This window comes from Hakea prostrata, chromosome 10 (genome assembly GCF_041222555.1).
Source record: "Hakea prostrata isolate BN-2017 chromosome 10, UWA_Hpros_2, whole genome shotgun sequence".
Lineage (NCBI taxonomy): Eukaryota > Viridiplantae > Streptophyta > Magnoliopsida > Proteales > Proteaceae > Hakea > Hakea prostrata.
The window spans coordinates 7,405,331-7,432,226 of NC_142609.1; the positions used below are offsets into that span (position 1 = coordinate 7,405,331).

At 40.7% G+C, this 26,896-nt stretch overlaps 1 protein-coding gene across 1 annotated transcript; it reads right to left on the reverse strand.

Annotated features, from left to right (window-relative positions):
• Positions 1-424: 424 nt before the first annotated feature.
• ANT1 (aromatic and neutral transporter 1) lies at positions 425-2,848 on the reverse strand. The gene is given in 3 exon segments (XM_089137312.1): positions 425-1,419; positions 1,422-2,482; positions 2,575-2,848. Coding segments are annotated over 2 exon segments (1,290 nt in total). The 5' UTR covers positions 2,421-2,482; positions 2,575-2,848; the 3' UTR covers positions 425-1,128.
• Positions 2,849-26,896: the final 24,048 nt, after the last annotated feature.

The window sequence follows — 26,896 nt, forward strand, 5'->3', positions numbered from 1 at the left end:
ATATGAAATAGGACTGCTAGGTTGTTATCCGATTGACACTCCTCGAGAAGTTGCTATGCAACTCAAGTAAAAAGAAAGAGAATTTGTTGATAGAGGTTGGCATCAGTGACTAGTGGGGAAACTAATCTAGCTGTCTCATACACAACCAGATGTTGCTGTTGTTTTTAGTCTTGTGAGACCCACATTCCAATCATATGTGTATTGTCTTTTGAATTTTTCATTATCTAAAATTTGCTCCTAGCAAAGGTGTTATCGAATCCCTACATGATCATCTTCAAGTTGAAGCTTACACTGACATAGACTAGGAAGATTCACATAATCAAAAGTTCGTTAGTGGGAATCTAATCACTTAGCAAAATAAGAAGCAAAACATTGTTGCAAGATCTAGTGCTGAAGCAGAATTTCAAGCTATAACTCAAGGAGTTTGTAAGCTGTTATTGTTATGTGGTCTACCTGAAGATTTTGGTGTACTAATGCCTCTTCCCATGATGGTTTATCGTGACAAGAAGACTTCCATAAGAATTACACATAATCCAATATACAACATGATAAGACAAAGCATGTGAATATTGACCGGCACTTTATAAAAGTACTGTAAAGTGGAATCATCTGTATACCATTTGTGAAATCAAAAGATCAAGTAACATATTTTTCCGCCAAAGGTTTACCTAAATTAATGAGTGTTTCACCCTACTCTGAATACGACTCTCCTCTCGTTATGTCTTTAGGACTCTTAGTTACTTTCATTTGTTTTGTACTTAATATACTCTTAATTCTAGTCTATGATTTGTAAAACTATAAATACCCTATTAGGGTAGGGTGAATGCATGAAATTAACTCTAGAGAGCAACATAATCTCACTTTGCAACACATCAGATCGATATCCAGACCAACCTTGATCAACACCAAACCGACTTGGACAAAATCAACCCATTGTAATGAGAACAGATTGTTTGTTACAAGTGCAACACAAGTACATCCGGATCCAAATCCTCCGTGATTCCATGACATCAGTGATTTAGCAAACCACATAAACCCAATCTGATTCGATTAAACTTGTTAACAAACCAGCTTGAATGGTCAGGACTCGAGGATACACGCGGCTACGCAATGCTTCAAAGTGATGTCTCAAAATGCACCCGTGGAATTTCACTTGGCTACAACATTGTAAGTTCCGTAAACAGCAAAAGCCAACCCACAACCCAAGATAAAGAGATTCAGTACCCTCTGCCACAAACGCATAGAACTGCCACAGAACATGAGATGAAACGTGGTCGGCAACACAAAGGCTAGCAGCGCAGAAACGGTGCTTCCTGCCAGCGACACAAACACACCAAAACCCGGGACAGCCACGGCCACCACCGCCCCCACCAACACCACAAGGGCTCTGCTGATATACACCACAAACCTCTCTCTCGCCCCTCCCCTCCTCTTCCTCGGTAATGGCAGAGTTTCTGAAACCACTCCCCTTGTTTCATCTTTCCCTCTATGATCTCATTAATGGGGTGCATCATGATTGGGAAAGTGAGCGTTAGCCCAACACAGAGCCCAATTTTCACAGCCGTAGAAGACCAATCATTTGGTAGATTAAGTGTTACAATGTCTTTCGTCTGGTCACCATAAGCCATGTATCCAAAGAAACCAAACAACACATACACAACCGTTATGCCTGAGAAAGCCATTGCAAGAACCCATGGAAATCTGTTCCGCTCACTCATCGACGACTCTAATGCCAACGTCATAGCAAAACCTTCATAACAGAACACCGCAACGCCTCCTGCGAATGGCAACCCAGCTAGGTTCGTTATTGCTTTTCTGTCAGTAAATCCATCGAACAGTTGGATGTCTTGCTTGACAACGATCGCCATGGCCAGAGCGTTACAGATATCGGCAAAGATGCTAAAAGGAGCTAGAGCAGAGAGGGAACGAATCCAAGAAAGAGCGATTTCGATTGGGACAAGAAGGAATATGAAGGATGAGATGCTGAGATTGTGGGATTTGAATATAGACGACAAGTTATGACCGATGAAGATCAAATAAGCCACAGCACCTCCGAATTGCGAGAGAACTATAAGAAACTCAGTGAGATACCGACCTTTTTTACCGAAAGCTCTGAAACCCAGATCGCCATATGTGTGTACTTTGTCGGATTCATCATCAGATGATAGAGGAGAAGAATCTAATTTATCCCTGCATCGAACAAGGAGAAGCATGCAGTAGTAAATGGTGATACTGGTGATTATTACTCCAAGGCCTCCTGCAAGCCAACCTGCAACCCTAAAAGCGTAAGGTAAGCCTAAGACGCCAGTGCCGATGATGACAACAATTATGTTTCCTAGCGTTTGAACCCATGAAGCAGTTTCCTTAGTTGAAGATTTGAGCAGAGGAACATCTGTTTCTTCCTTCGCCATTGATGACATAAAGACCCAATATAGACTTTGGGACGAATCAGCTATAACTCAACTCAATTACCTATCAAAATCTAAAACCGAAGAAAAACTTCCATGAGAGATCTTCAAATTACAACTTTGGCTTCTAAATTGAGCAGTGAGAGAAGGTGAACAACATGCATACCTGAAATCAAGATATGCATCAACAGCTCTTGCAGGGCCCGTCACGCCGCGCTCGTTCCACTCTATACGGCTTCCGTGGGAGATTTGTTCTCGAAGGCTAGATCTTCGATAGGTTTTCTGCTGGTTGGGTGCACTCTTCAAGGAATTAGAGGCGGATCAGCTATTCCTGCATCGATAGGAAGAACCTCATAGCATAAACGAGATAAGTTCCACATAATCAGAAAATGTCAGAGAAGAAACCAAAAATGGCATTATGTACATACTCCAGTGGGTTTTTGTTTTTTTGGGATAAGAACTAAAATACTTACCAACATAGAAACAGTTACAAATTAGAGGTTGTGGTTCCAGCCTATCATTAGAGCTATCTGATGCATACTTAGCTAAATTGACATATATTTCCTTAAGCATGGGGTATTAAAAAGTAGAAAACTTAACAGTTTTTGTTACTTCTGCCACTGCAACTAAACTATTAATGATACTAAGTGGCCAACTTTTAGTGTGTATAGGCAAGAAGGTTACAAGTTCGGAATTTTTGCACCAGATTTCCTTGATCTCAATATTCATTAATCTAGCTTTTTCCACGCCCTTTTGGATTTCTGCCAAAATCGCCTCCGCCACACCTGCATTGTCAATTTTTCCATTGCTGCAATACTGAAGACGGCCACTACTATGTATCCCCATACTCCATCATGCGCTCCCTATCCATTCATTATATATCCCTGCACAAAGTAAAATCGATTTGTTAGTGCGATGCATACATATCAAGGGACTAAGTTGATTACAGTTTGCAAGGGGGAAGGTCTTGGTGATGGGGTTGTGGGTTCAATGCTTGGTGCTGAGATGTGTAAGTCTCGAATCCACTTTGAAATTTCCTTTAACAAGTTTGGTTGGGTTTTCTTGAAAGGGTAAGAATTTCTTTCTTTCCATATAAAGTAGCAAGTAATTGCAAATACAAAGAGATACCACTTTTTGTTTGCATTTGATTGGTTGAATGAAATGCTTGGCATAGGTGAAGTATGTATGGATATGTCCAGTGCTCTGTCCTCAGTCCAAGAGGTCTTGCTACACGAATCCTCTTTGTCCACCTACAAGAGATAAAAACATGCCAAGTTGTCTCCCTTTCTTGGTTACATAGTAAACACACTGTGAAGTCCAACAGGGATAGAATCTCGTGGAGAAGTAGCCCGGCATTCAAAAGTCTCCATAGAAAAATTTTGAAATTGGGGTGAATTGGGATTTTCCATAGATATTGCCACCACTTTGAGAATTTATTCCTTAATGTAGAAAATTTTTCCATTTTTGTGGTGAAACTGCCATTGGATGAGAGTAAAGAGAACCAAGAGTTAGAATGATTAGATATCGAGATTGGAATAGAAATGAAGGAGTGAGAGGTGGCAGAGTTATCAGATAACTCCTTGTTAAGAGCTTGAAGATCTTCTACCACACAGGCCATTGTCACATTTCTTGGCTAGATAGAAAAATCCTAGTGCTAAGAAATTTTTCTTTGTAGGGGATGGTTCCATGGGTCAAACCAGAATGATGTGGTTTGCCCATTCCCTATTTTCCAACCTATCATTTCCTTTAGTGTCGGTAGGATACTAGTGATACTGTTCCAAATCAGTGAGCCTTTCTTACTCATAACTCGCGGTTCAAAGGGGGTTGTCATGTTGAAGTATTGGGACCATAATACCTTCACCCATAGAGCCTCTGGGTTTGTGAGCAATCTCCATCCTTGTCTCAAGAATAGTGCCTTGTTGTGATCTTCCATTTTTTTGAACCCGAGCCCTCCCAGACTCTTTGGTGTACAACATTTGTCCCATGATATTAGGGTTAGTGAATTGGTCTTTTCTGCTCCACCCTTCCAGAATTTGGCACAAATTTAACCCATCATCCTGCATATACCCTTGGGGATTCGAAAGCATTGCATCTGATACAGGGCTATTGTGAAACCCGGCCCTAACCTTGACCCGGATACTCCTTTGTCTGTAGGTCCGAAGACCCAAAGTAGAAGTGAAAGTCAACTATGTGCCATATTGGTAGAAGACATAGTGTTCGACTCCGAACCTATGGAGATTGAAGATGATGCCCCATACTTGAAGACAGTGTTGGATATAGAGAAAAGACTACGCCTTGATGAAGAGAAGATTGGTTGATGACCATAAAGCTTGGTGGGATATGATTTAAAGCCATTTTTCCATGCTAGGTAAGTTATAGAATATGTGTTTAATGTTTCGTTTGATTCTGAGTAGTGGAAGACCCTCAAATCCATGTCTTCGGATTTTCTATCTGCCTGGGTCGACTTGGACAGGCTACCCAGCCAATCGACCCAGAGATGCTAAACTCGAGCAGAATCTTCTGTTTAGGTTATGTTTCTATATATATCCCATGACTTTGTGATTTTAGTATCCCTAGCCTCCAAAGTACTTAGAGAACGAAGGGAAACCATCTCCAAGCCTCCAAAAGTGTAGAAGAAGATCTAATCTTGCAAACTTGCTAGTTCTCTCTCTTGTTCTTCAATCAAAGGTTAGTATTCAATCTTTTGTGTTCTTGATTCATTCTTTCCATGATCACTCTCATCTCTGAACTGAGATTATGATGAAGATGCTGCAACCTTGTATTCATATCTTTACATTCTCTTTTCATTCTCTTGTGCCATGATCATCTCATTCATTCTTTACATGATTTTTATGATTTCTTCTTAAACTATGATCATATTCTTATTTCGATTTATTCTACCATTATAGATGTTTCTCTATGATTATTCATACCTCTGATCTACTGTGTTCTTGTACTAGAATGAGATCTTATCATCTCTAGTTCATCTCTTTCGTTCATAGCATGTTTTCTAATGAAAACCATGATTTTTACCAAAATAGAAACTATGATTTCAAATTAGTAAGTAATGGTTTTAATGGTTGTTTGATGTCTAAATTATGCTTTTTAGTCTTAGACTACTATGTTATACGTTCTCTCCAAGTTTCGTCGCATTCCGAATTGTGTAGCATAGGTTTCGGATCAAGATTCTATTCTTGGATTCGGATGTGCTCTTGGGCAGAACTGCTGGGTCGATTGACTCATTCAACCCAGCCAATCAACCCGCAAGAACAGAATCTGATTTCTTCGTCCGTTTCGATTCAATTGATGCTTATTCTTTTAGGACTACTTCCTAATGATTGTGTGATGTTATTCTAGGGTTTATTTGCTAACTTTGGATTCATCCTCTTGTTCGTCCGGAATATATTCGAATCTATTTAAGGTAAGGAAAGTTGTTACCATGTTAACATAGATTGCATAGTTTTAGTTTCTAATTTGGGAACTACTTAGATTTTACTACCGTTATGTTAGTTTCTATTATGATATGAATGCTGCAAGTACATTAGGATCTTATTTCCTTATTTACTTTATGTACTTGGATCATGTATGAATACTTATTCATGTATGTTGCTTATTTATTTAATCTTGTCTTATTATACTCTTTCAAATGATGAGATATCTGTGGTGGATGATATGACTGAATTATGATTGTGATTGTTTAGGTATGATTTGGGATTGGGGAATGTCCTTTTGACATTTCTGTCCTTGGACCTCATTGGGAGTAGTATGGGATATTTCCAATGTTGCCCTTCGACACTTTCCCGAATTATTGGTTATCATAACTAGGACTTGTCTAGCGGTGTTTGGCTAGGTTATACCCCAGTTATATCAGACCTGATTCGGAAGGGTATTGAGACTGAACGACACGTGGTAGCAATGGGGATTCATGGGTGCTCAAGACCAGTGAGTTATATCCGTGAGGGGACATGAATCACATTGTGGGGCCCATTTATGGGTAGAGTTGCATATGGATAGACTTGGGTTCATGGGCGTTAAAGACCGGTAACCAACCCGTGAGAGGACATGAGAGCTTCCCGTTTACTATATGTGAATGATCTATAGGGTTGATGAGTCCGTATTTGAGATAGTCGGATACACTGACTCTAGTGTGAAGGATACCATAAAGGATCCAGAGAAGGGAGGAATGGACGTATCTGGATCTGAGTTGATGTAACTAAGTAGAAGACTTGCATTGGGCTAGGCTTTACCCTGACATGCGCCAATACTTAGACCAAACGGTGATGTGAGAGAGAGGTGACTTAACCCCCAGCTATGGATTGTCCGAGAGGAATGAAGGACCCTTTGCCAACCGAGGATGAGTGAATTGAAACATACCCAAAGAAGTATGGTGCTATGACTTAAAGCATGTCTGCCTATAGAGACCAGCATACATAGAGTTAGACTCATACATGCATTGTCTATCTCATATCATATCGCATTATGTTTTGCTTATGTTATCATGTTATTTATGCTATTATGGAATAACTTGCCTTGCTGAGTTTCTTTTGAAACTCACTCCTTTTGTACAACATCTTTTGTTAGATTATTTTGCAGGCCCTGATGGCTATGAAGCGCAATATGAGGAAGCGCATGATGAAGAAGCGTACCATACGCAAGGTGTTGGCGACTATGAAGATTACTTTGAGGATTCCTCGAGTGGTCTCACTGGTTACCAAGATTAGCTCTATTGTGGAGTGGGAACGTTTGAGCATTATTGATGAAGTCTATGTTTATGAAGACGTCCTTTACAAAGTATAATAGACTTAGTTTAGTTAGATTATATCTTTCTTTCTTATCTTTATAATCAATCGTAATCTCTTTTGATTTTCGAACTACATTCCGCTGTACTCGTGGAGTGAGATTCTGCCTCACTCTATATTTGATTTTATATACCTATTGGTATCATTTCCGCACTCTGATGAATATCTTGTTACTTACTTTGATTCATTTGAATAATATTGTAAACCTTGATTTAGTCTTGTTCTTGATTATATTGTTGTGAATGTGGGAGGTTGATTTTACTAACTACTGGATCTTGTGGGTGTGGATCACACACTCGGGTATGCCAGATAGGGTACCGGCTGGGTGGATGTGACAGATTGGTATCAGAGCCCACAGTTCCAAGTAAAATCCTAACCACAGAAACAATGATAGAACATTCCTGAGTCATAAATCTAGAAGTGACTCAAGTATTCTTAGAAGTGAATAATAGAACATTTGAATTAGAAACTTAAAAGTGAAGAATAATATACTCTGAATAATATACCTCGAATAATACACAATAAATCTGATTTAACAAACATCACATAATGCAACAAAAGAAAATACATAATACACAATAAGATGGTGAAACAAAAGTGAACTTCATTAATTCTAGGAAAGTTCAACAACAAGTTACATTTGAGAAACATAAAAGGAAATCCTAGTACAATCTATCTAGACTACTGTCTCTGCTCTCTCAGTACTCTAACATCCTCTACAACCTGAGTCAACTGTGACTCCATCCTCTCCTGTCTCGCCTCTATCCTCCCTAACATGGAAGTCATAGAGCGCATCTGTGCACACAGCTCCGCAGTCTCTGGAACTGTTAGTGAAGGGCCTCCGGTCTCAAAGTGTGATGATGTGGGGATCTCCTGATGACCTTGATCTACCTCACGCATCTCAATGTCATCTCCTGCCTGGTCATCTGTATATGGACCAGCATCGTGGTCACCACCATCCGACTCATCATCATCCTCATCTGTCTCAAGACCATCCTCATCATCTGACCTCTCAGTGTGAGTAATGTGCATCTGATGAATAGTCCTCGTCCCGATGTCATAGCCCAGCAATCGTGTCTGCATCAATGTATCCTCCAGCCTCACGCCAAAATGCCGGAAGATAAGTGTGAGTAGACGTCCGAAGCAAAGGTTCCGTACGCTTGGTGATGTCAGAACCTCTAGCATGACATTCTGAATGATGAAGGAAAGATCAATCTCGAAACCCCGGTATATGCGGTAAATCACTAGAGCATTCATCACTGGTACTCTCTCGTGATGCCCCGCCTTCGGGATGATGTTGCGACCCACAATGCGACCGAAGATTCTAGCCGAATCTGTCATCTATGCACTAGTCCGTGGTGTATAGCATCCATCATCTCTCCAAAGTGTGATGCAAACCTCATGCAACTCATGTGGTAGTAGAAAAGCATCTATCTCTGCCCCAGTCGGTATCCATACACACTCATGAGGATAGTGTGGTACCCGGAAGATCTCTGCCAGTGTACTAGTAGAAAATCGAATCCGTGTCTCTCGAACTCGACTCTCTAGGATCAACTCGAATGGACCTCGTCTCTGACCCTCCTCGATTGATGTAAGGTTGCTAAAGAACAACCTCACTAAATCTGGATAGACTGGAAGATCCTCAGTGAAAAGGTGCGTCCACTCCATCATATCGAATCTCTGACGGATCTGAAAAGTGCTAAGCTCTCGTAGCCTGAGTACTCGGCCATACTCAATGTGGCACCGCTCGAAGAAAGCCTCATACAAGTACTCCGCTCGGGGTGTACTAAATAGGTCTCTGCGAATGACTACATCTCGTGGCTCCAAAAGTGGAACCTGACCTCTGCCTCTGCCTCTGCCTCTCCTCCCACCCATGTGTCGTCCGCGAGGAGGCATGATGTCTGTATAGCTGTAAAAAAGACAAAAAGAGACTTGACGTTAGTAGAATTACAAAATTCAGCATGGAGGGTATTTTCGTAAATTTTGGAAATTCTCGATTTTGGCGAAATTTCAGTTTGGGCATACTAGCATGTGCATGGTACTTAGAATAGTGAGTTAGCATGTTTTATTAGAGAAAAACATTTCAATTTGATGGTTTAAAGGACAAAATTCAGCAAGCATAGAAAGGGGGAAAATTCTCAAATTATGTCAAAATGCGATTTTTGAAGTTTGGATTTGGCTCAATCAATTTACATACACAAGTTCATCATATCATTGCAAGAATGTAGGAATTGATTTGAAGTTGAAACTCTTTGCAGTTTGAAAATGAAAGAAGATTTTCAAAAGAGGGTTTTCGGTTGAGAAATCGTTAACAAGAGACCATGAAATGGATAGCAAGCATTGTAAAGACATGGCATTGTGTTAAGATTACCTAGAACGTGTTCCTATATGTTCCTAGACATGTTTCCTAGCAATTATAACAAGTAAATCGTGATATTTGGAAGAATACATTTCAGTTTTGAAGTTATGAAGCAAGGAAAATAAGAAATTTACCTTAGATGATGTTGCAAGAATGTTGGAGACTTGTTGTTGATGTTAGATAGCCTAGAATGACTCTTGAAGACCTTAGAGAACCTTGCCTTAGAGCTATCCCACGAAGCTTGGTGTTTTGGAATGAGTATGAAATGAAAAATGTGATTTTTAAGGTGTTTTTCGTGCACTGTTTGCGTGGGTCGACTGTTTGAGTCGACTGGATCACTCAACCAAGCCACTCGACCCAAGGAGTAAAATTTTTGAACTTTGGATAATTTTGGGGATTTTAATATATGATTCATGGATGACTTTTTGATGATAAAGTGATGATTTTTAGCCTTATTTGGATATGCTAAGACTAAGGTTAAGTGATTATTGATGGTATATTGGAAAATTTGCGTATTTTTGACTTATTTCGATTTTTGCAGAATGGTTGTGCTAAGAAATCGCAATATTGGTTCTAATAGTACTGGGAATGTGGAAGAGGTGTTTCATGATGATACTCCTAATGATAGCACTGGTCAGCACACTAATGTGAATGGTGATAATACGACCGGTATACCTAATGCTCCGAAAGTGAATAGTTTTCGTGATATTGCCAATATCATGGGCAACATCATGCAGCAGCAGTCGAATCAGTTCAACCAGATGATGACGGGTTTCATGACACTGCAAACTGAGACTCGTACTGGTGTGAATGGAACTCCTCATACCGCAGTCCCTAATGCGGAAAGGCTAGCTGGAACTCCTCATACTTGCCTGATGGAAAGTTTTCTGAAGATGCAAGTGCCTTCTTTCACTGGTGTTACTAAGGACACTTTGTTCCCTAAAAAGTGGCTGAGGGAATTAGAGAAAGCATTCTGTCACCTGCAGTGTTCTAAAGCACAAAAAATCTTGTTTGCCGAATAAAAGCTTCAGCAAGAAGCAGATGCTTGGTGGACCTCCACTCGTCCTATCTTGGAAACCTTGCATGTTGGTGGATTAACTTGGGAAATTTTCAAGGATGCATTTTGTAAGAACTATTTCCCTGAAGCGTTGGACGACGCTAAGGAAGCTGAGTTCATGGTTCTTACGCAAGGACTTTTGTCTGTGTTGGAATATCAACAGAAATTTGAAGAGCTATTTTACTTTTCCCCGGATTCTGTGAGACCTGATCGTGCCAAAGCAAAGAAATTTTTCAAGGGATTGCATCCTGCAATCAAGGCTTATCTTACTGTGATTTCGATTGAGAGCTACGCTCAGGTAGTTCAAGTTTTGAAGAATATTGAAGAAATTGAGAAGGAAAGTGAACGTGTGCAAAGAACGTGGCAGCCAAGGAACACTGGTTTGGTTGACCGTATGGAGAGAAGGTTCACTAGACCTACACCGTATTCTACTCCTAATTTTCAGCCTAGAAGTGTAGGCCAAAATTCTAGTTTTGCACCGGCCGGACAGCAGCGCCAATTCAGTGGGAACAGACCAATTGTGAATGTTCCAAATCCTAGACCAATGAGTGTGAACCCTAGACCTATGGGTCTGAAGCCTCCAGTGGTAGTACCTTCAGTTGGACCGCCGGTTTGTTTCTTTTGTAAGCAGCCCGGTCATTTTGCTCGTACTTGTCCCAAGAAGCCTAATCAGCCCTATGTTCCTCTAGTAAAGAGTGTACCTACCCTTGTGCCTGGAAAAGTGTTTGGTATATCTGGTACTAAACAAGATGCAAGTCATGAAGTTGTGACAGGTACTTTGTTAATCGCTTCTATTCCTGCATTTGTATTGTTTGATACGGGTGCATCTCATTCTTTTATCTCGTCTACATTCATTAGGAAGACTAACTTGTTACCTAAGAATTTGTCTAATTGTTTAATGATTAGTACTCCTACTAGATCAGTTGTGAAGTTAGATACAATGAAAGAAGATTGTCCCACTTTGATTTGCGAGAAGAAATTGAAAGCCGATTTAGTGATTCTTGACATGAAAGACTTTGATGTTATTCTTGGAATTGATTGGTTGACAACTCATAAGGCTGTAATTGTTTGTTCCTCAAGGAAAATTCTATTTCAGATTAGTAGTAATTCAGCCTTTGAGTTTCAAGGTGATAAAGGAAGAGTTAGTAAGAAGACTTTGACTGCTTTGATGCAAGTTTGTGCACTAGTGGAAAGTGCTACAGCTGAAAGTGAAGTCAAGGAAGTGAAGAAGAAGCTTGAAGAAGTTGAAGTTGTTTGTGATTTTAAGGATGTCTTTCCGGATGATTTATCAGGATTACTTCCGGACAGAGAGTTGGAATTTTCGATTGAATTAATTAAAGGAGCTGCTCCAGTATCTAAAGCTCCATATAGAATGGCGCCTACCAAGTTGAAAGAACTACAAGACCAGCTGAATGAACTCTCAGATAAAGGTTATATACAGCCTAGTGTATCGCCTTGGGGAGCCCTGGTTTTGTTTGTTAAGAAGAAAGATGGTAGTATGCGTATGTGCATTGATTACCGTGAGTTGAACAAATTGACCATTAAGAATAGGTATCCGCTGCCTCGGATTGATGATCTTTTCGATCAGTTGAGAGGTGCAGCAGTGTTCTCGAAAATTGATTTGAGATCCGGATATCATCAGTTGAAGGTGAAAGCTAGTGACATTTGTAAGATAGCTTTTAGGACAAGATATGGTCATTTTGAGTTTAGAGTCATGCCCTTTGGTTTGACTAATGCTCCTGCTGTGTTTATGGACTTGATGAATCGAGTATTTCATGATTTGTCAGATAAGTTCGTTATTGTCTTTATCGATGACATTTTGATTTACTCAAAGAACGAAGAAGAGCATCGGAAGCATCTTGGTATTGCTTTGCAAAGACTAAGAGAGAAGAAGTTGTATGCCAAGTTTAGTAAGTGTGAATTCTGGCTTCCAAAAGTGGTATTTCTTGGTCATGTCATTTCAACCGAAGGTATTCGTGTCGATCCCGACAAGGTTAAGACAGTTGCCGAGTGGGAAAGACCGAAGACTGTGTCAGAAATAAGAAGTTTCTTAGGTTTGGCTGGTTATTACAGGAGATTTATTGAGAACTTTTCTAAGTTGGCTGCTCCTATGACTAAGCTAACTAGGAAGGAGGAAAAGTTTGTTTGGTTTGACGCATGTGAGAAGAATTTTCAAGAATTGAAGGATAGATTGACAAGTACCCCGGTTTTGACAATACCCGATAATTCCGGTGGTCTGACAGTCTATACCGATGCGTCTAAGATTGGTTTAGGTTGTGTTTTAATGCAACATAGGAAGGTGATAGCTTATGCTTCAAGGCAATTGAAAGAATATCAGCGGAATTATCCCACTCATGATTTAGAACTTGCAGCCGTTGTTTTTGCCCTAAAGATTTGAAGACATTACTTGTATGGTGAGAAGATTGCTATTTTCACAGATCATAAGAGCTTAAAGTACTTCTTTACCCAAAAGGAGTTAAATATGAGACAAAGAAGATGGTTGGAATTAGTCTCTGATTATGATTGTGATATCCAGTATCATCCTGGTAAAGCAAATGTTGTTGCGGATGCTCTTAGTAGAAAAAGTAACAAGAAGGAACTAGATTTGAATGCTTTGAGCAAGTCGTTGTTGAAGTCAATTTCAGATTTTGAATTGGAAGTTGTTTTGCAAAGTTCAGATGTTGTGCTTTCAGCCATGATAGCAAGATCCACCCTTAGGGATCGAATTGTTGCCTTGCAAGATTCAAATCTGGAATTGAAAGAGAAGATAGAGAAGATTTCTTTAAATTCTGATTTGGACCCTGATTTTAGTATGTCTACAGATGGTGCCTTATTGTTTAGAGGAAGACTTTGTGTGCCTGCAAATGAAGAAGTTAAAAAGGAAATTTTGAAGGAAGCACACTAGTCGATCATTACCGTACATCCAAGAGGTACGAAGATGTATAAGGATTTGAAAGAACATTTTTGGTGGATTTTTTGGTGGATTGGATTGAAGGCTGATGTAGAAGATTTTGTAGCGAAGTAAGAGACTTGTCAACGTGTTAAAGCTGTTCGACAACCTCCGTCTGGATTATTGCAACCCCTACCTTTACCTAGTTGGAAATGGGAGAACATTACTATGGACTTCAAGACTAGCTTGCCTCGAACAAGTAGAGGTAATGACACTGTATGGGTAATTGTGGATAGATTGACCAAATCAGCCCACTTTATTCCTATGAAGATCACTCACACTATGGATAAGTTAGCTAGACTTTATGTGGATAATGTTGTTCGTCTGCATGGAGTGCCTGTGAGTATTGTGTCTGATCGTGACCCTAGGTTTACTTCAAGATTTTGGAATAGTTTGCAGGTAGGTTAGGGCACCCAATTGAATTTGAGTACTACTCATCACCCACAGTCTAAGCGGACAATTCAGATTTTGGAAGATATGCTTAGATCTTGTGTTGTTGATATGAGTGGTAATTGGGATGAACATTTAGCTTTGGTTGAGTTTTCCTATAACAATAGTTATCAGTCGACGATAGGCATGGCTCCATTTAAAGCTTTATATGGAAACACTTGTAGGACACCTCAGTATTGGACCGAAACTGGAGAAAGGAAAGTGTTAGGCCCATAAATGATTGAAGCTACAAGTGCGATGGTAGATATGATAAGAGAAAGGATTAAGACTGCTTAGTCAAGACGAAGGTCTTATGCTGATAGAAGAAGGTCAGATTTGGAATTTCAAGTTGGCGAGAACGTTTTTCTAAAGGTATCGCCTATGAAGGGTGTAATGAGGTTTAATGTTAAAGGAAAGCTTAGTCCTCGTTATATTGGACCTTATGAGGTTCTTGAAAGGATTGGATCAATTACTTACCGTTTGGCTTTACCTTCGTCACTCGTTGAGACTCATAATGTATTTCATGTTTCGATGCTTCGAAAGTATGTTGAGAACCCGGATCATATACTACAACAAGAACCTGAAGGACTTTGCGCTGATCTAGCTTATAAAGAAGAACCGGCTAAAATATTGGATAGAAAGGACAAGCAGTTAAGGAATCGAACTATCCCTTTGGTGAAGATTTAGGGGAAGAACCATACCCCTGAAGAAGCGTCTTGGGAGAAGGAAGAAGACATGAAGGAGAAGTTTCCTCATCTTTTTGGAAGTTCTGGTATGCTTTCAATTTCAAGGACGAAATTTCTTTTAAGGAGGGGGGAATGTGAAACCCGGCCCTAACCTTGACCCGGATACTCCTTTGTCTGTAGGTCCGAAGACCCGAAGTAGAAGTGAAAGTCAACTATGGGCTATATTGGTAGAAGACATAGTGTTCGACTCCGAACCTACGGAGATTGAAGATGATGCCCCATACTTGAAGACAATGTTGGATATAGAGAAGAGACTACGCCTTGATGAAGAGAAGATTGGTTGATGACCATAGAGCTTCGTGGGATATGATTTAAAGCCATTTTTCCATGCTAGGTAAGTTATAGAATATGTGTTTAAAGTTTCGTTTGATTCCAAGTAGTGGAAGACCCTCAAATCCCTGTCTTTGGATTTTCTGTCTGCCTGGGTCAACTGCTTGGGTCGATTGGGCCAGGCTACCCAGCCAATCGACCCAAAGATGCTGAACTCGAGCAGAATCTTCTGTTTAGGTTATGTTGCTATATATACCCCATGACTTCATGATTTTAGTATCCCTAGCCTCCAAAGCACTTAGAGTACGAAGGGAAACCATCTCCAAGCCTCCAAAAGTGTAGAAGAAGATCTAATCTTGCAAACTTGCTAGTTCTCTCTCTTGTTCTTCAATCAAAGGTTAGTATTCAATCTTTTGTGTTCTTGATTCATTCTTTCCATGATCACTCTCATCTCTGAACTGAGATTATGATGAAGATGCTGCAACCTTGTAGTCATATCTTTACAATCTCTTTTCGTTCTCTTGTGCCATGATCATCTCATTCATTCTTTACATGATTTTTATGATTTCTTCTTAAACTATGATCATATTCCTATTTTGATTTATTCCAGCATTATAGATGTTTCTCTATGATTATTCATACCTTTGATCTACTGTGTTCTTGTACTAGAATGAGATCTTATCATCTCTAGTTCATCTCTTTCATTCATAGCATGTTTTCTAATGAAAACCATGATTTTTACCAAAATAGAAACTATGATTTCAAATTAGTAAGTAATGGTTTTAATGGTTGTTTGATGTCTAAATTATGCTTTTTAGTCTTAGACTACTGTGTTATACGTTCTCTCCAAGTTTCGTCGCATTCCGAATTGTGTAGCAAAGGTTTCGGATCAAGATTCTATTCTTGGATTCGGATGTGCTCTTGGGAAGACTGCCTGGGTCGACTGACTCATTCAACCCAGCCAATCAACCCGCAAGAACAGAATCTGATTTCTTCATCCGTTTCGATTCGATTGATGCTTATTCTTTTAGGACTACTTCCTAATGATTGTGTGATGCTATTCTAGGGTTTATTTGCTAACTTTGGATTCATCCTCTTGTTCTTCCGGAATATATTCGAATCTATTTAAGGTAAGAAAAGTTGTTACCATGTTAACATAGATTGCATAGTTTTAGTTTCTAATTTGGGAACTACTTAGATTTTACTACCGTTATGTTAGTTTCAATTATGATATGAATGCTGCAAGTACATTAGGATCTTATTTCCTTATTTACTTTATGTACTTGGATCATGTATGAATACTTATTCATGTATGTTGCTTATTTATTTAATCTTGTCTTATTATACTCTTTCAAATGATGAGATATCTGTGGTGGATGATATGACTGAATTATGATTGTGATTGTTTAGGTATGATTTGGGATTGGGGAATGTCCTTTTGACATTTCTGTCCTTGGACCTCATTGGGAGTAGTATGGGATATTTCCAATGTTGCCCTTCGACACTTTCCGAATTATTGGTTATCATACCTAGGACTTGTCTAGCAGTGTTTGGCTAGGTTATACCCCAGTTATATCAGACCTGATTCGGAAGGGTATTGAGACCGAACGGCCCATGGTAGCAATGGGGATTCATGGGTGCTCAAGACCAGTGAGTTATATCCTTGAGGGGACATGAATCACATTGTGGGACCATTTATGGGTAGAGTTGCATATGGATAGACTTGGGCTCATGGGCGTTCAAGACCGGTAACTAACCCGTGAGAGGACATGAGAGCTTCCCGTTTACTATATGTGGATGATCTATAGGGTTGATGAGTCCGTATTTGAGAGAGTCGGATACACTGACTCTAGTGTGAAGGATACCAGAAAGGATCCCGAGAAGGGAGGAATGGATGTATCTGGATCTGAGTTGATGTAACTAAGTAGAAGACTTGCATTGGGCTAGGCTTTACCCTGACATGCGCCAATACTTAGACCAAACGGTGATGTGAGAGAGAGGTGACTTAACCCCCAGCCATGGATTGTTCAAGAGGGATGAAGGACCCTTTGCCAACCGAGGATGAGTGAATTGAGACCTACCCAAAGAAGTATGGTGCTATGACTTAAAGTATGTCTGCCTATAGAGACCAGCATACATAGAGTTAGACTCATACATGCATTGTCTATCTCATATCATATCGCATTATGTTTTGCTTATGTTATCATGTTATTTATGCTATTATGGAATAACTTGCCTTGCTGAGTTTCTTTCAAAACTCACTCCTTTTGTACAACATCTTTTGTTAGATTATTCTGCATGCCTTAATGGCTATGAAGTGCAATATGAGGAAGCGCAAGATGAAGAAGCGTACCATATGCAAGGTGTTGGCGACTATGAAGATTACTTTGAGGATTCCTCGAGTGGTCTCACTGGTTACCAAGATTAGCTCTATTGTGGAGTGGGAACGTTTGAGCATTATTGATGAAGTCTATGTTTTTGAAAACGTACTTTACAAAGTAGAATAGACTTAGCTTAGTTAGATTATATCTTTCTTTCTTATCTTTAGAATCAGTTGTAATCTCTTTTGATTTTCGAACTATATTCCGCTGTACTCGTGGAGTGAGATTCCGCCTCACTCTATATTTGATTTTATATACCTATTGGTATCATTTCCGCACTCTGATGAATATCTCATTACTTACTTTGATTCATTTGAATAATATTGTTAACTTTGATTTAGTCTTGTTCTTGATTATATTGTTGTGAATGTGTGAGGTTGATTTTACTAACTACTGGATCTTGTGGACTGTGGATCACACACTCGGGTATGCTAGATAGGGTACCGGCTGGGTGGATGTGACAGCTATAGATTGAAGTGTTGATTGCATCAAAACAGTCCTTCCTGGATATGACAAATTTAATGCTTTCCTTGTCGCTAGTTTTTTATTCATTCAATCCAATATGAACTAGAAATGTTGACTTTTCTTCCGCCCTTGGAACAAGTTGGTACCCAGATAAGTTGCCTCCTTATTTTTTTCTAGTACTCCTAGCACTTTTTTAATTTGTTGTCTTTTTGTTGGGTGTACATTTTGGCTAAAAAAGATCCCACCTTTTTCAAAGTTAATTTCTTGCATTGTCAACTCCGAGAATAGTTCTAACACCGCCTTTACTATTAGTATGTCTCCCATCTCAGCCCTATAGAAGAGGAGGGTTTCATCTGCAAAAAACAGGTGAAAGAGTCTAGATAAAACTTCCATCACTAGCAAAAAAAGGAAATGCTAAGGGTGTAACAACCGCCGTATTTCTAATCCGGGATCCGTTTTGCAGGTCCAAGAACCCGAAGGTCTAGCCGGGTAAATTTGTGGAGTGTCCGGATAGAAGTCCATGATCCATACCCTGAACCCATGGATCTGGATTCTCTTGATGAGGAGCCTGTCTTGCTTGGTAGTTGGACTTCTATGAGGCAAGTGATGTCTAGAGATGTCTGGAATGAAGGTAAGACCTCCCCCATGTGTCCATTTGGGTTAGGTTGTACTTGGACATCAACCCCCTGAGCAAAGCACTCTTGTATAGATGGAAGATATACACCGGAAGATGGATTGGTTTTCCATGAAGGAACCTTCACGTATGAAGAAGATGTGGCACCGGCAATGGGAAATGGAGATAGCCTATGCGGGAGCTCGTGCGAGTGCGTGGAATGCACTTATAGCACCCATTGATGGGTGGAGGAGACAGGTTGCCAGACAGTTTGCTCACCGTATGGAGAAGAACTAGAGGACCCCATTTCTAGAAATTCATGAAAAACATTATCTAGCTTTAGAGAAAGAAACTGGAAGGAAAATCATGTAACTCTTTTTGATTGCTTCGCTAAACTCATTTTCATTTTGATTATTTATTCTTTCCTTGATTATTTTATTGGAGTATGTGAACTCATATAATCCTTTTATTTAATTATTGAACTTATTCTTGCTCATGATTGTCTTTACTTGCATTTATTATTATTGATAGACTAAAACCGTGGATCTTGTGACGAATCACTCCCACGGGTTGTCGGGCGGGTAACCGAGACCGGCGGGTGGGGAGTGACAGAGGTGGTATCAGAGCCATGGTTTTACAAAGTCAATAATTGTTAATACAAGTGTTAGATGAGCGATCTGAGTCATAGATCTAGAAGTGACTCAAGAGAACTAGAGTGAATAGTAGGAAAACTTTTCGTTAGAAACAAACTAAGAAAGTAAGTGAATTTTGCTTTTGCATAACTTACTATAAGTCAAGTGAAATACATTCTCACATTATAATTATCAAAAAAGTGCATAAGAGATAATAATAAAAATGCAACAAGCATAATTGTACTTCATTAATAAGTAAAATAAAAAAATAAAAAAAAAAAAAAAAAACTTTACATAACTTGGAGCATGCTCTATGCTCTACAAAAGATAGGGAATAAACATGTGCTGAATAAAAACTACAATAAACATATCTAAATCCTAAAGTCAATCTATATTGAATAAAAAAGGACAAAAGCCTAAGTCTAACTACTCCTGTGGTGGTGGTGGTGGTGCAAGCCTCATCTGGCGAAGAATGTCAAGGCACTCTGCTATCTGGCCCATCATCTCTGCCTGACCCTGCTCGAACTGGTCCATCCGAGTGAACAAACCTCTAGCCCAAGGTGGTGCGACCTCCGAAGTGTCTTGAGTCCCGGATGTACCCCCTACCTCAAACTGAGAAGGTGGTGGTGAGTCTGCATGATCAGCATCATCAGCCTCTACATCCATGTCCTCCGGCTCGGCTGGCATCTCTGGTGAATTTAGTCCGCCCAGTAAGTGCATCTGAGCGACCAACTATGACCAATCGTATTGCCATGACCGACCGGAATAGCCTCCTCTCCCTCGAAGTCGACCCCAAAGTGCTCAAAGATCCGTGTCAGTAGTCGCCCATATCCAAGGTTCGGTTCCCTCGGATGTGTCACTCGATAGATCATGGCATTCTGAATGATGTATGCCAAGTCTATCTGATAGAGGGTGTACACGGAGAAGGTCATCATGGCCTGCATGAGTGAGATCTCACTCTGGTGTCCTGCCTTAGGCAATAGGTTTCGTGCTATGATTCGTGAGATTATCCGGCATGAGGGAAGCAGCTCAGTCACCAACTCTACCCCATTGCATGTCCCTAAGCTGATGCCTGAGTAGATGAGAGCTCTCTCCTCCCAGAAGATGACATCATCTGACTCTGCTCCCGGCTCGAATCATCTCCTGTCTCAGTGGATGTATGGCACCTCAAGGATGTGAGCCAGCTCCTTAGTTCAATGGTGAAGCGAATGTCTGTAGTCTTCACTCGGCTCTCTATGACCAGCCTGGTGTCATGCTCTCCCACTCGCTCTCTGTGGAAGGTCAGATTGCTATAAAATAACCTGACTAGCTTTGGATAGGCATCCTCATTCAAGAACAAGGTACCTCTCCAGCCCATTGCCGCAAACCTATCCTCAATCTGGAATTGCTCTAGCTCTGAAGTCACCACCGGTCGTCCATACTCGATTGGGCGCTGACTGAAGTGGCCAAAGTACAACTCATGTGCCTCTAGTGTCATAAAGTAGTCTGGATGGACTGGGTCATATGCGTCACCCCTACCCTGACCACGACCTCGGCCGCGAATGGGTACTCTCCTACCTCCGCGGGCAGCCATCTAGTGTGAAAAATCTGTTTTTGGGTAAAAAGAAAGCAAAATAAGAGTTAGAACATGTCCAGTAACTACCTCCAAGTGTAAAAATGCATAGTGAACAGTAGATCTATGCCTAGAAATGTTTTGGGAAGTAAAAGAGACATTTTGCATCAAAGAAAACCTAGAAATAGTTGCACATTGTAGTTTCTCACATGCAAACCATAGAAAAGAAGGGTTTTGTGAGATGTTTACTTGTGTAGCGTGTGTAGTTTGCATGGGAAGTAGATCCGAAGCCAACAAAGTCTCCAAAATACTTTCCTTAGCCTAAGCACGAAATCCCCAGAGCCCTAGTGCTGATTTGTGCTATGCAGAAGTGAAATGGGACCCAAAACGGTGTATAAAAGCGTTCTGTCGCATGAATTTTGGGGCGGTCGCTACTGGTGGTCAATTGACTCAAGCGACCGGCTTGAGCGACCGGCCCATTTGTTGTTGCCCAATTTTTTGGATTTTGGCCCTGTTTTGATTCTTTTTGGACTTTGTGCTTAATGTTCCCTTTGTTTATGAGTGTTGCCCTTGTTGTGGTGTTTGTTTCGTTTGAAGAATCTTTTCGGACTTGATCATACAATGTTGCTAATTTCTAGAGTTCTTTTCGCAACATGGTTTAGTTAAGAAATCGCGTGTACTTGAATGGTCAAGAAAGTGAAGATGGTGGAGAAGATCAGAACCGTGTTGAGAAGCACTGGAACTGAAGTCCCGAGAGTTGAAATTCCTCTTCCTGGCGGAAATCCTCCTCCTAGAGGCGTTGCAAGTAGTCTCTATTCAAGATGTGATGAACATTCTGGGAAACATGTTGCATCAACAGCAGAATCAATTTACTACTATGATGCAAGGTTTCGTGACTACTCAGCAGAATGCCCAAGCAACTCGTAATCTTAATGGAGCTGGTACTTCTGCAGCTGGTACTTTTGTGGACGGTTTTGCCCCTGGTCCTCATTCAAGATTGATGGAGCATTTCTTGAAGCTCTAGATCCCTACTTTCACTGGTATTTCGTTGGATACATTGTTCCCTAACAAGTGGATCCGAGAGATGGAAAAAGCTTTTCGCAACCTCCGTTGTAATGAAGCTTAGAAGATTCTGTGTGCAGAACAAAAAGATTGTAGCATGAAGCTTATGCATGGTGGAATGCTACCAGACCTATTTTGGAAGCTTCACACCTGGTTCATACTTGGGAAATTTTCAAGGAAGCCTTTTGCAAGAATTACTTTCCTGAGTCTGTGAAAGATGCTAAGGAAGCTGAGTTCATGGCACTCACACAGGGACCTAGTACTATTCTGGAGTACCAAAAGAAGTTTGAAGAGTTGTTCTTCTTTGCCCCTGCAACGTTTAAAGGTGATTGAGAGAAGGCAAAGAAATTCTTCAAAGGTTTGAGGCCATCTCTGAAGACTTATCTGGCGATTCATCCGATTGTGGACTATGCTGAGATGGTTCAGAATGCGAAGAAAGTGGAAGATAATGAAAGAGAGAATTATCAGCTCCAGCATTCTGTTGCGAACTGGAACCATTTGGTGGACCATAACCGGAGATTCTCTAGGCCTACTCCCTATTCCGCCCCTTCATTTCAGCCTAGAGGAGCTAGTCCCAGTCTTAGCTCTGCCTCGAGTTATGGTTCTAGCAGTGGACCGGTGCGTCCTGTTGCAGGTAGTCAGGGTACTGGACCAATCTATGCTAACCCCCGTCTAGTGGTTAATAACCAGAGACCTGCATATCCTTCTTCAGCAGCTCCTGTGGGTTGTAGGGATTTGACTTGCTTTAATTGTGGGAAGTCGGGTCATTATTCTCGTAACTGCACTCAGAGGTCGAATCCTCAGATGTCAGCTTTGAAGTCTGCTTCAAATGTTCCTTCTGGGAAAGTGTTCAGCATTCCCAGTGTAGAATCTGAGACAGATCACGATGTTGTGAAAGGTAATATCCCAGTATCATCTATCTCTGCTTTTGTATTATTTGATACTGGTGCATCTTATTCATTCATAGCATCTTCATTTGTGAGTTGTATTCCTGTTGCACTTGCAAAGTGGGAAAGAGGACTTGTTATTAGTACTCCTACCAGATCTGTTGTTAGATTAGATGAAGTGGTTGAGTCTTGTCCAATTGGGATTGCTGGTAGAATTTTGGAAGCCCATTTGATCAAGTTGGATATGTCTGATTTTGATGTGATACTTGGAATGGATTGGATGTCTAAGTATGGCACAATTATCCTCTGTTCTGAAAGGAAGGTATTGTTTCATCCTAAGGATGATAGTCCGTTTGAGTATCAAGGAAGTCAAAGGAAGTTGAACAAGAAGATTGTGGCTACAACTGTTAAAGTCAGGCAATGGACCAAAGATGTTGGACTTCTTTCCTCTTCTGTGGATGTCTCGGAAGGTGTGAAACAGTTGTCTGATATTGAAGTTGTCAGGGACTTTCCTGATGTTTTCCCTGATGATTTGTCTAGTTTTCCTGCAGAGAGGGAGTTAGAGTTTTCAATTGACCTAATTCCTGGAGCAGCCCCTGTTTTGAAAGCTCCGTATCGGATGGCTCCGACTGAGTTGAAAGAACTTCAGACTCGGTTAAATGATTTGACAAGCAAAGGCTTTATCCAACCCCGGTGTTGTTCGTGAAGAAGGACGGTAGTATGTGGATGTGCATAGACTATCAAGAATTGAACAAGTTGATGATCAAGAATAAATATCCTCTTCCAAGGATCGATGACTTGTTTGATCAGTTGAAAGGTGCCGCTGTTTTCTCGAAGATTTATCTAAGATCTGGGTATCATCAGTTAAGAGTGAAGTCCAATGATGTCTGTAGGACTGCATTTAGGACTAGATATGGGCATTACGAATTTCGAGTCATGCCTTTTGGTCTTACTAATGCACCGGCAGCATTCATGGATCTGATGAACCAAGTATTTCAAGATGTTTTGGATAAGTTTATCATTGTATTCATTGATGACATTCTGATTTATTCGAAACACGAGGAAGATCATGTGCACTTGAGTTTTGCCCTACAGCGTTTGAGAGAGAAGAAGTTGTTTGCCAAGTTCAGTAAATGTGACTTTTGGTTACCAAAAGTTATGTTCTTAGGTCACATTGTTTCTGCTGACGGTATTAAGTTTGACCCTGCAAAGGTTCAAGCTGTAGCCGATTGGGACCGACTTAAGTCAGTCACCGAGATTCGAAGTTTTCTTGGTATGGCGGGATACTATAGGCTGTCACGACCCCAGTGTTCATAGGCTTGGTGGGGCCCACATCATGTACATTCCACTAGGGCACGGGAGCATTCCTTAAAAGAAACCGTTTTTAACTACTAAAACCAGACTAAACATTCTTTAGCACAAACAAACAACCGCCGATAATTTGCCTCATAAACATATATATGTACACGAGCTAAAGTCCGGTTATATTTACATTTGACCTTTCAACGGTGTCAGATCAATACATGCAGTCTCAAAGAAATATATACATTCCCGTCGATTATACAAACATCAAGCGTAACGAAATGAATGAGATTACATCTTCAACTTTAAAGGCATTGACAGATGGCAACACCTTGCCTTTATCATGAATCGAGTACGTCAACATTTACAATAATGAGCTTGCCGGTAGCAATAAAGACAACCATGTAAGTAAGTCGGGCAATTTATCATGTATCAATCATCACATCACGTCATCAAATCATATAACATCAACATTCCAAACTTTCCTTTCTTTTCCTTTTCTGTCATTTTCTTTTCTTTCTTTTTCCTTTTTCCTTTTCCTTTTCCCTTTTCTTTTACTTGCATTTCAGTTATCGACATTATAGTCTTGAGCCTAGGCAAATCCGGAGGATGCACATATCTCTTCACCACCGAAGTGGCTTGTCTCTTCACCACCGAAGTGGCCAGCTCTTCACCACCGAAGTGGCCGCTCCACCACGAAGGGCCGCCCACCACGAAGTGGCCGCCACCACCGAAGGGCCGCCCACCACCGAAGTGGCCGCCCACCACCAAGGGCCAGGCAAAAGGCCGACACCCATGGATCCACAGCATAGACTCAACACGGCGCCATGCCCCGGGGACAAAGACCAGGACAGAAGCTATACAACCACCCACTCAACCAGAGCAACCATACCGCAATCAAATACACATCAACACATGGCTCATATGAATAAAGGGACACAACCAACAACAACAAAACATGAGAGCAGAACACAACACCGAACAGCAGAGTTCCATCATAAATATGAGAGCAGATAATTACATAACATGCATAAATCAAATGCAAAAACAGCAAGAAGCTAAACACCACAAGCACAACAAGCAGAGCGCACCAACCAGCACGCACAAACACAAAACATATATCAGCACTCCATAAAGCACATCGAAAAATAACATAAACATGTGCCATGTGCAGACATATCAAAAGAAAGAAAACACCAAACAACAAGGTTGGCAAAACAAGGGGGACGGCCACAAACCGCCGCACGACGACAAGGCAAACGAACGAGGAGCCAACGGGAAACCAAATATCGAAAGGGGAACCCCAAGAAAAGACAGACACCCTCAACCAACGCAAAAGAAAAGAGTAAAAAAGAAAAAAAAGCCAAAAAAGACGAAGAGAACACCAAAAACAAAAGGGGGGAAAGGGAGGGAAGGAGACCAAGGGGAAAAAAAAAAAATATATAAATAAAAAATAATAATAAAGATAAGGGGAGGGCGGGGGGAATAAGGGGGCCCACGGGGTAAATAACGGGCAAAGCGATCATTTAGTGGTTGGTTAATTCTGTTGTGGGACCCACAAAGATGTCGACCTCGATCACATGACACGTCACAAATAAAATAATACTAGAAAAGATGCGGGGCATTCATAGGCGCTTCATTGAGAATTTATCTAGATTATTATCTCTGATGACAAAGCTTACCAAAAAAAGGAATCAAGTTTGAGTGGAACGAAGCCTATGAAAAGAGTTTTCAAGAACTCAAGAAGAGGTTGACTAACACTCCGATGTTAACGATACCAGATGACTCTTGAGGTTTGACAGTATATACCAATGCCTATAAAGTTGGTTTGGGTTGCGTTCTGATGTAGCATGGGAAGGTTGTAGCTTATGCTTCTAGGCACTTGAAGAACTACGAGCATAACTATCCTACTCATGATTTGGAATTGGCAGCTGTGGTTTTTGCTCTGAAGATCTGGCATCACTATCTGTATGGTGAAAAGATATCGATTTTCACTAACCACAAGAGTCTCAAGTATTTCTTTACTCGAAAGGAGTTGAATATGAGACAACGAAGATGGCTAGAACTGGTGAAGGACTATGATTGTGATATTCAGTATCATCCAGGAAAAGATGTGGTTGCTGATGCTTTGAGTAGGAAGAGTAATCGAGAAAGTGTAGATCTAACATCTCTCAGTATGCCCTTATTGTTCTCCATTGTCAAATTTGGACTTGAGATTTTGTCAGAGAATTTCATTGCTATTTTGGCAGCTATGTCAATTCGACCGGGTTTGAGGGACCAAATTGTTGCTCTGCAATCGACTGATCTGGAATTGAAGAAGAAGATTGACCTGATCACTTCAAAGACTAAGGACGTGGAAGATTTCTCCCTAGCCTTTGATGGTGCTCTTGTTTTTAGAGAAGGAGTTTGTGTTCCTGCTGTAGAAGACCTTAGAAAAGAAATCTTGACTGATGCTCATCAGTCCATCTTTACTATTCATCCCGGAAGTGTAAAGATGTACCAGGATATGAAAGGGTATTTTTGGTGGTCCGACATGAAGAATGATGTTGAAGACTTCATTGCTAAGTGTGGGACTTGTCAAACGTGTGAAAGCTGTCCGGCAACCTTCGTCTGGCCTTCTGCATCCTCTTCCAGTACCTAGTTGGAAGTGGGAAGACAATGCTATGGATTTTGTCACAGGTCTACCCCGAACTAGCAAAGAGAATGACTTAATGTGGGTGGTAGTGGACCGACTAACCAAATCGGCTCATTTCATTCCAATGAAAATCACCTATACTATGGATAAGTTGGCCCGACTCTATTTGATAATGTGGTGAGACTGCATGGTGTTCCTGTTAGCATTGTGTCGGATAGAGACCCGAGGTTTACTTCAAGTTTTTGGAATAGTCTGCAGAGGCTCTGTAGTACTCAGATGAATTTAAGTACTGCTCATCATCCTCAGACCGATGGATAATCGGAAAGGACCATACAAATTTTGGAAGATA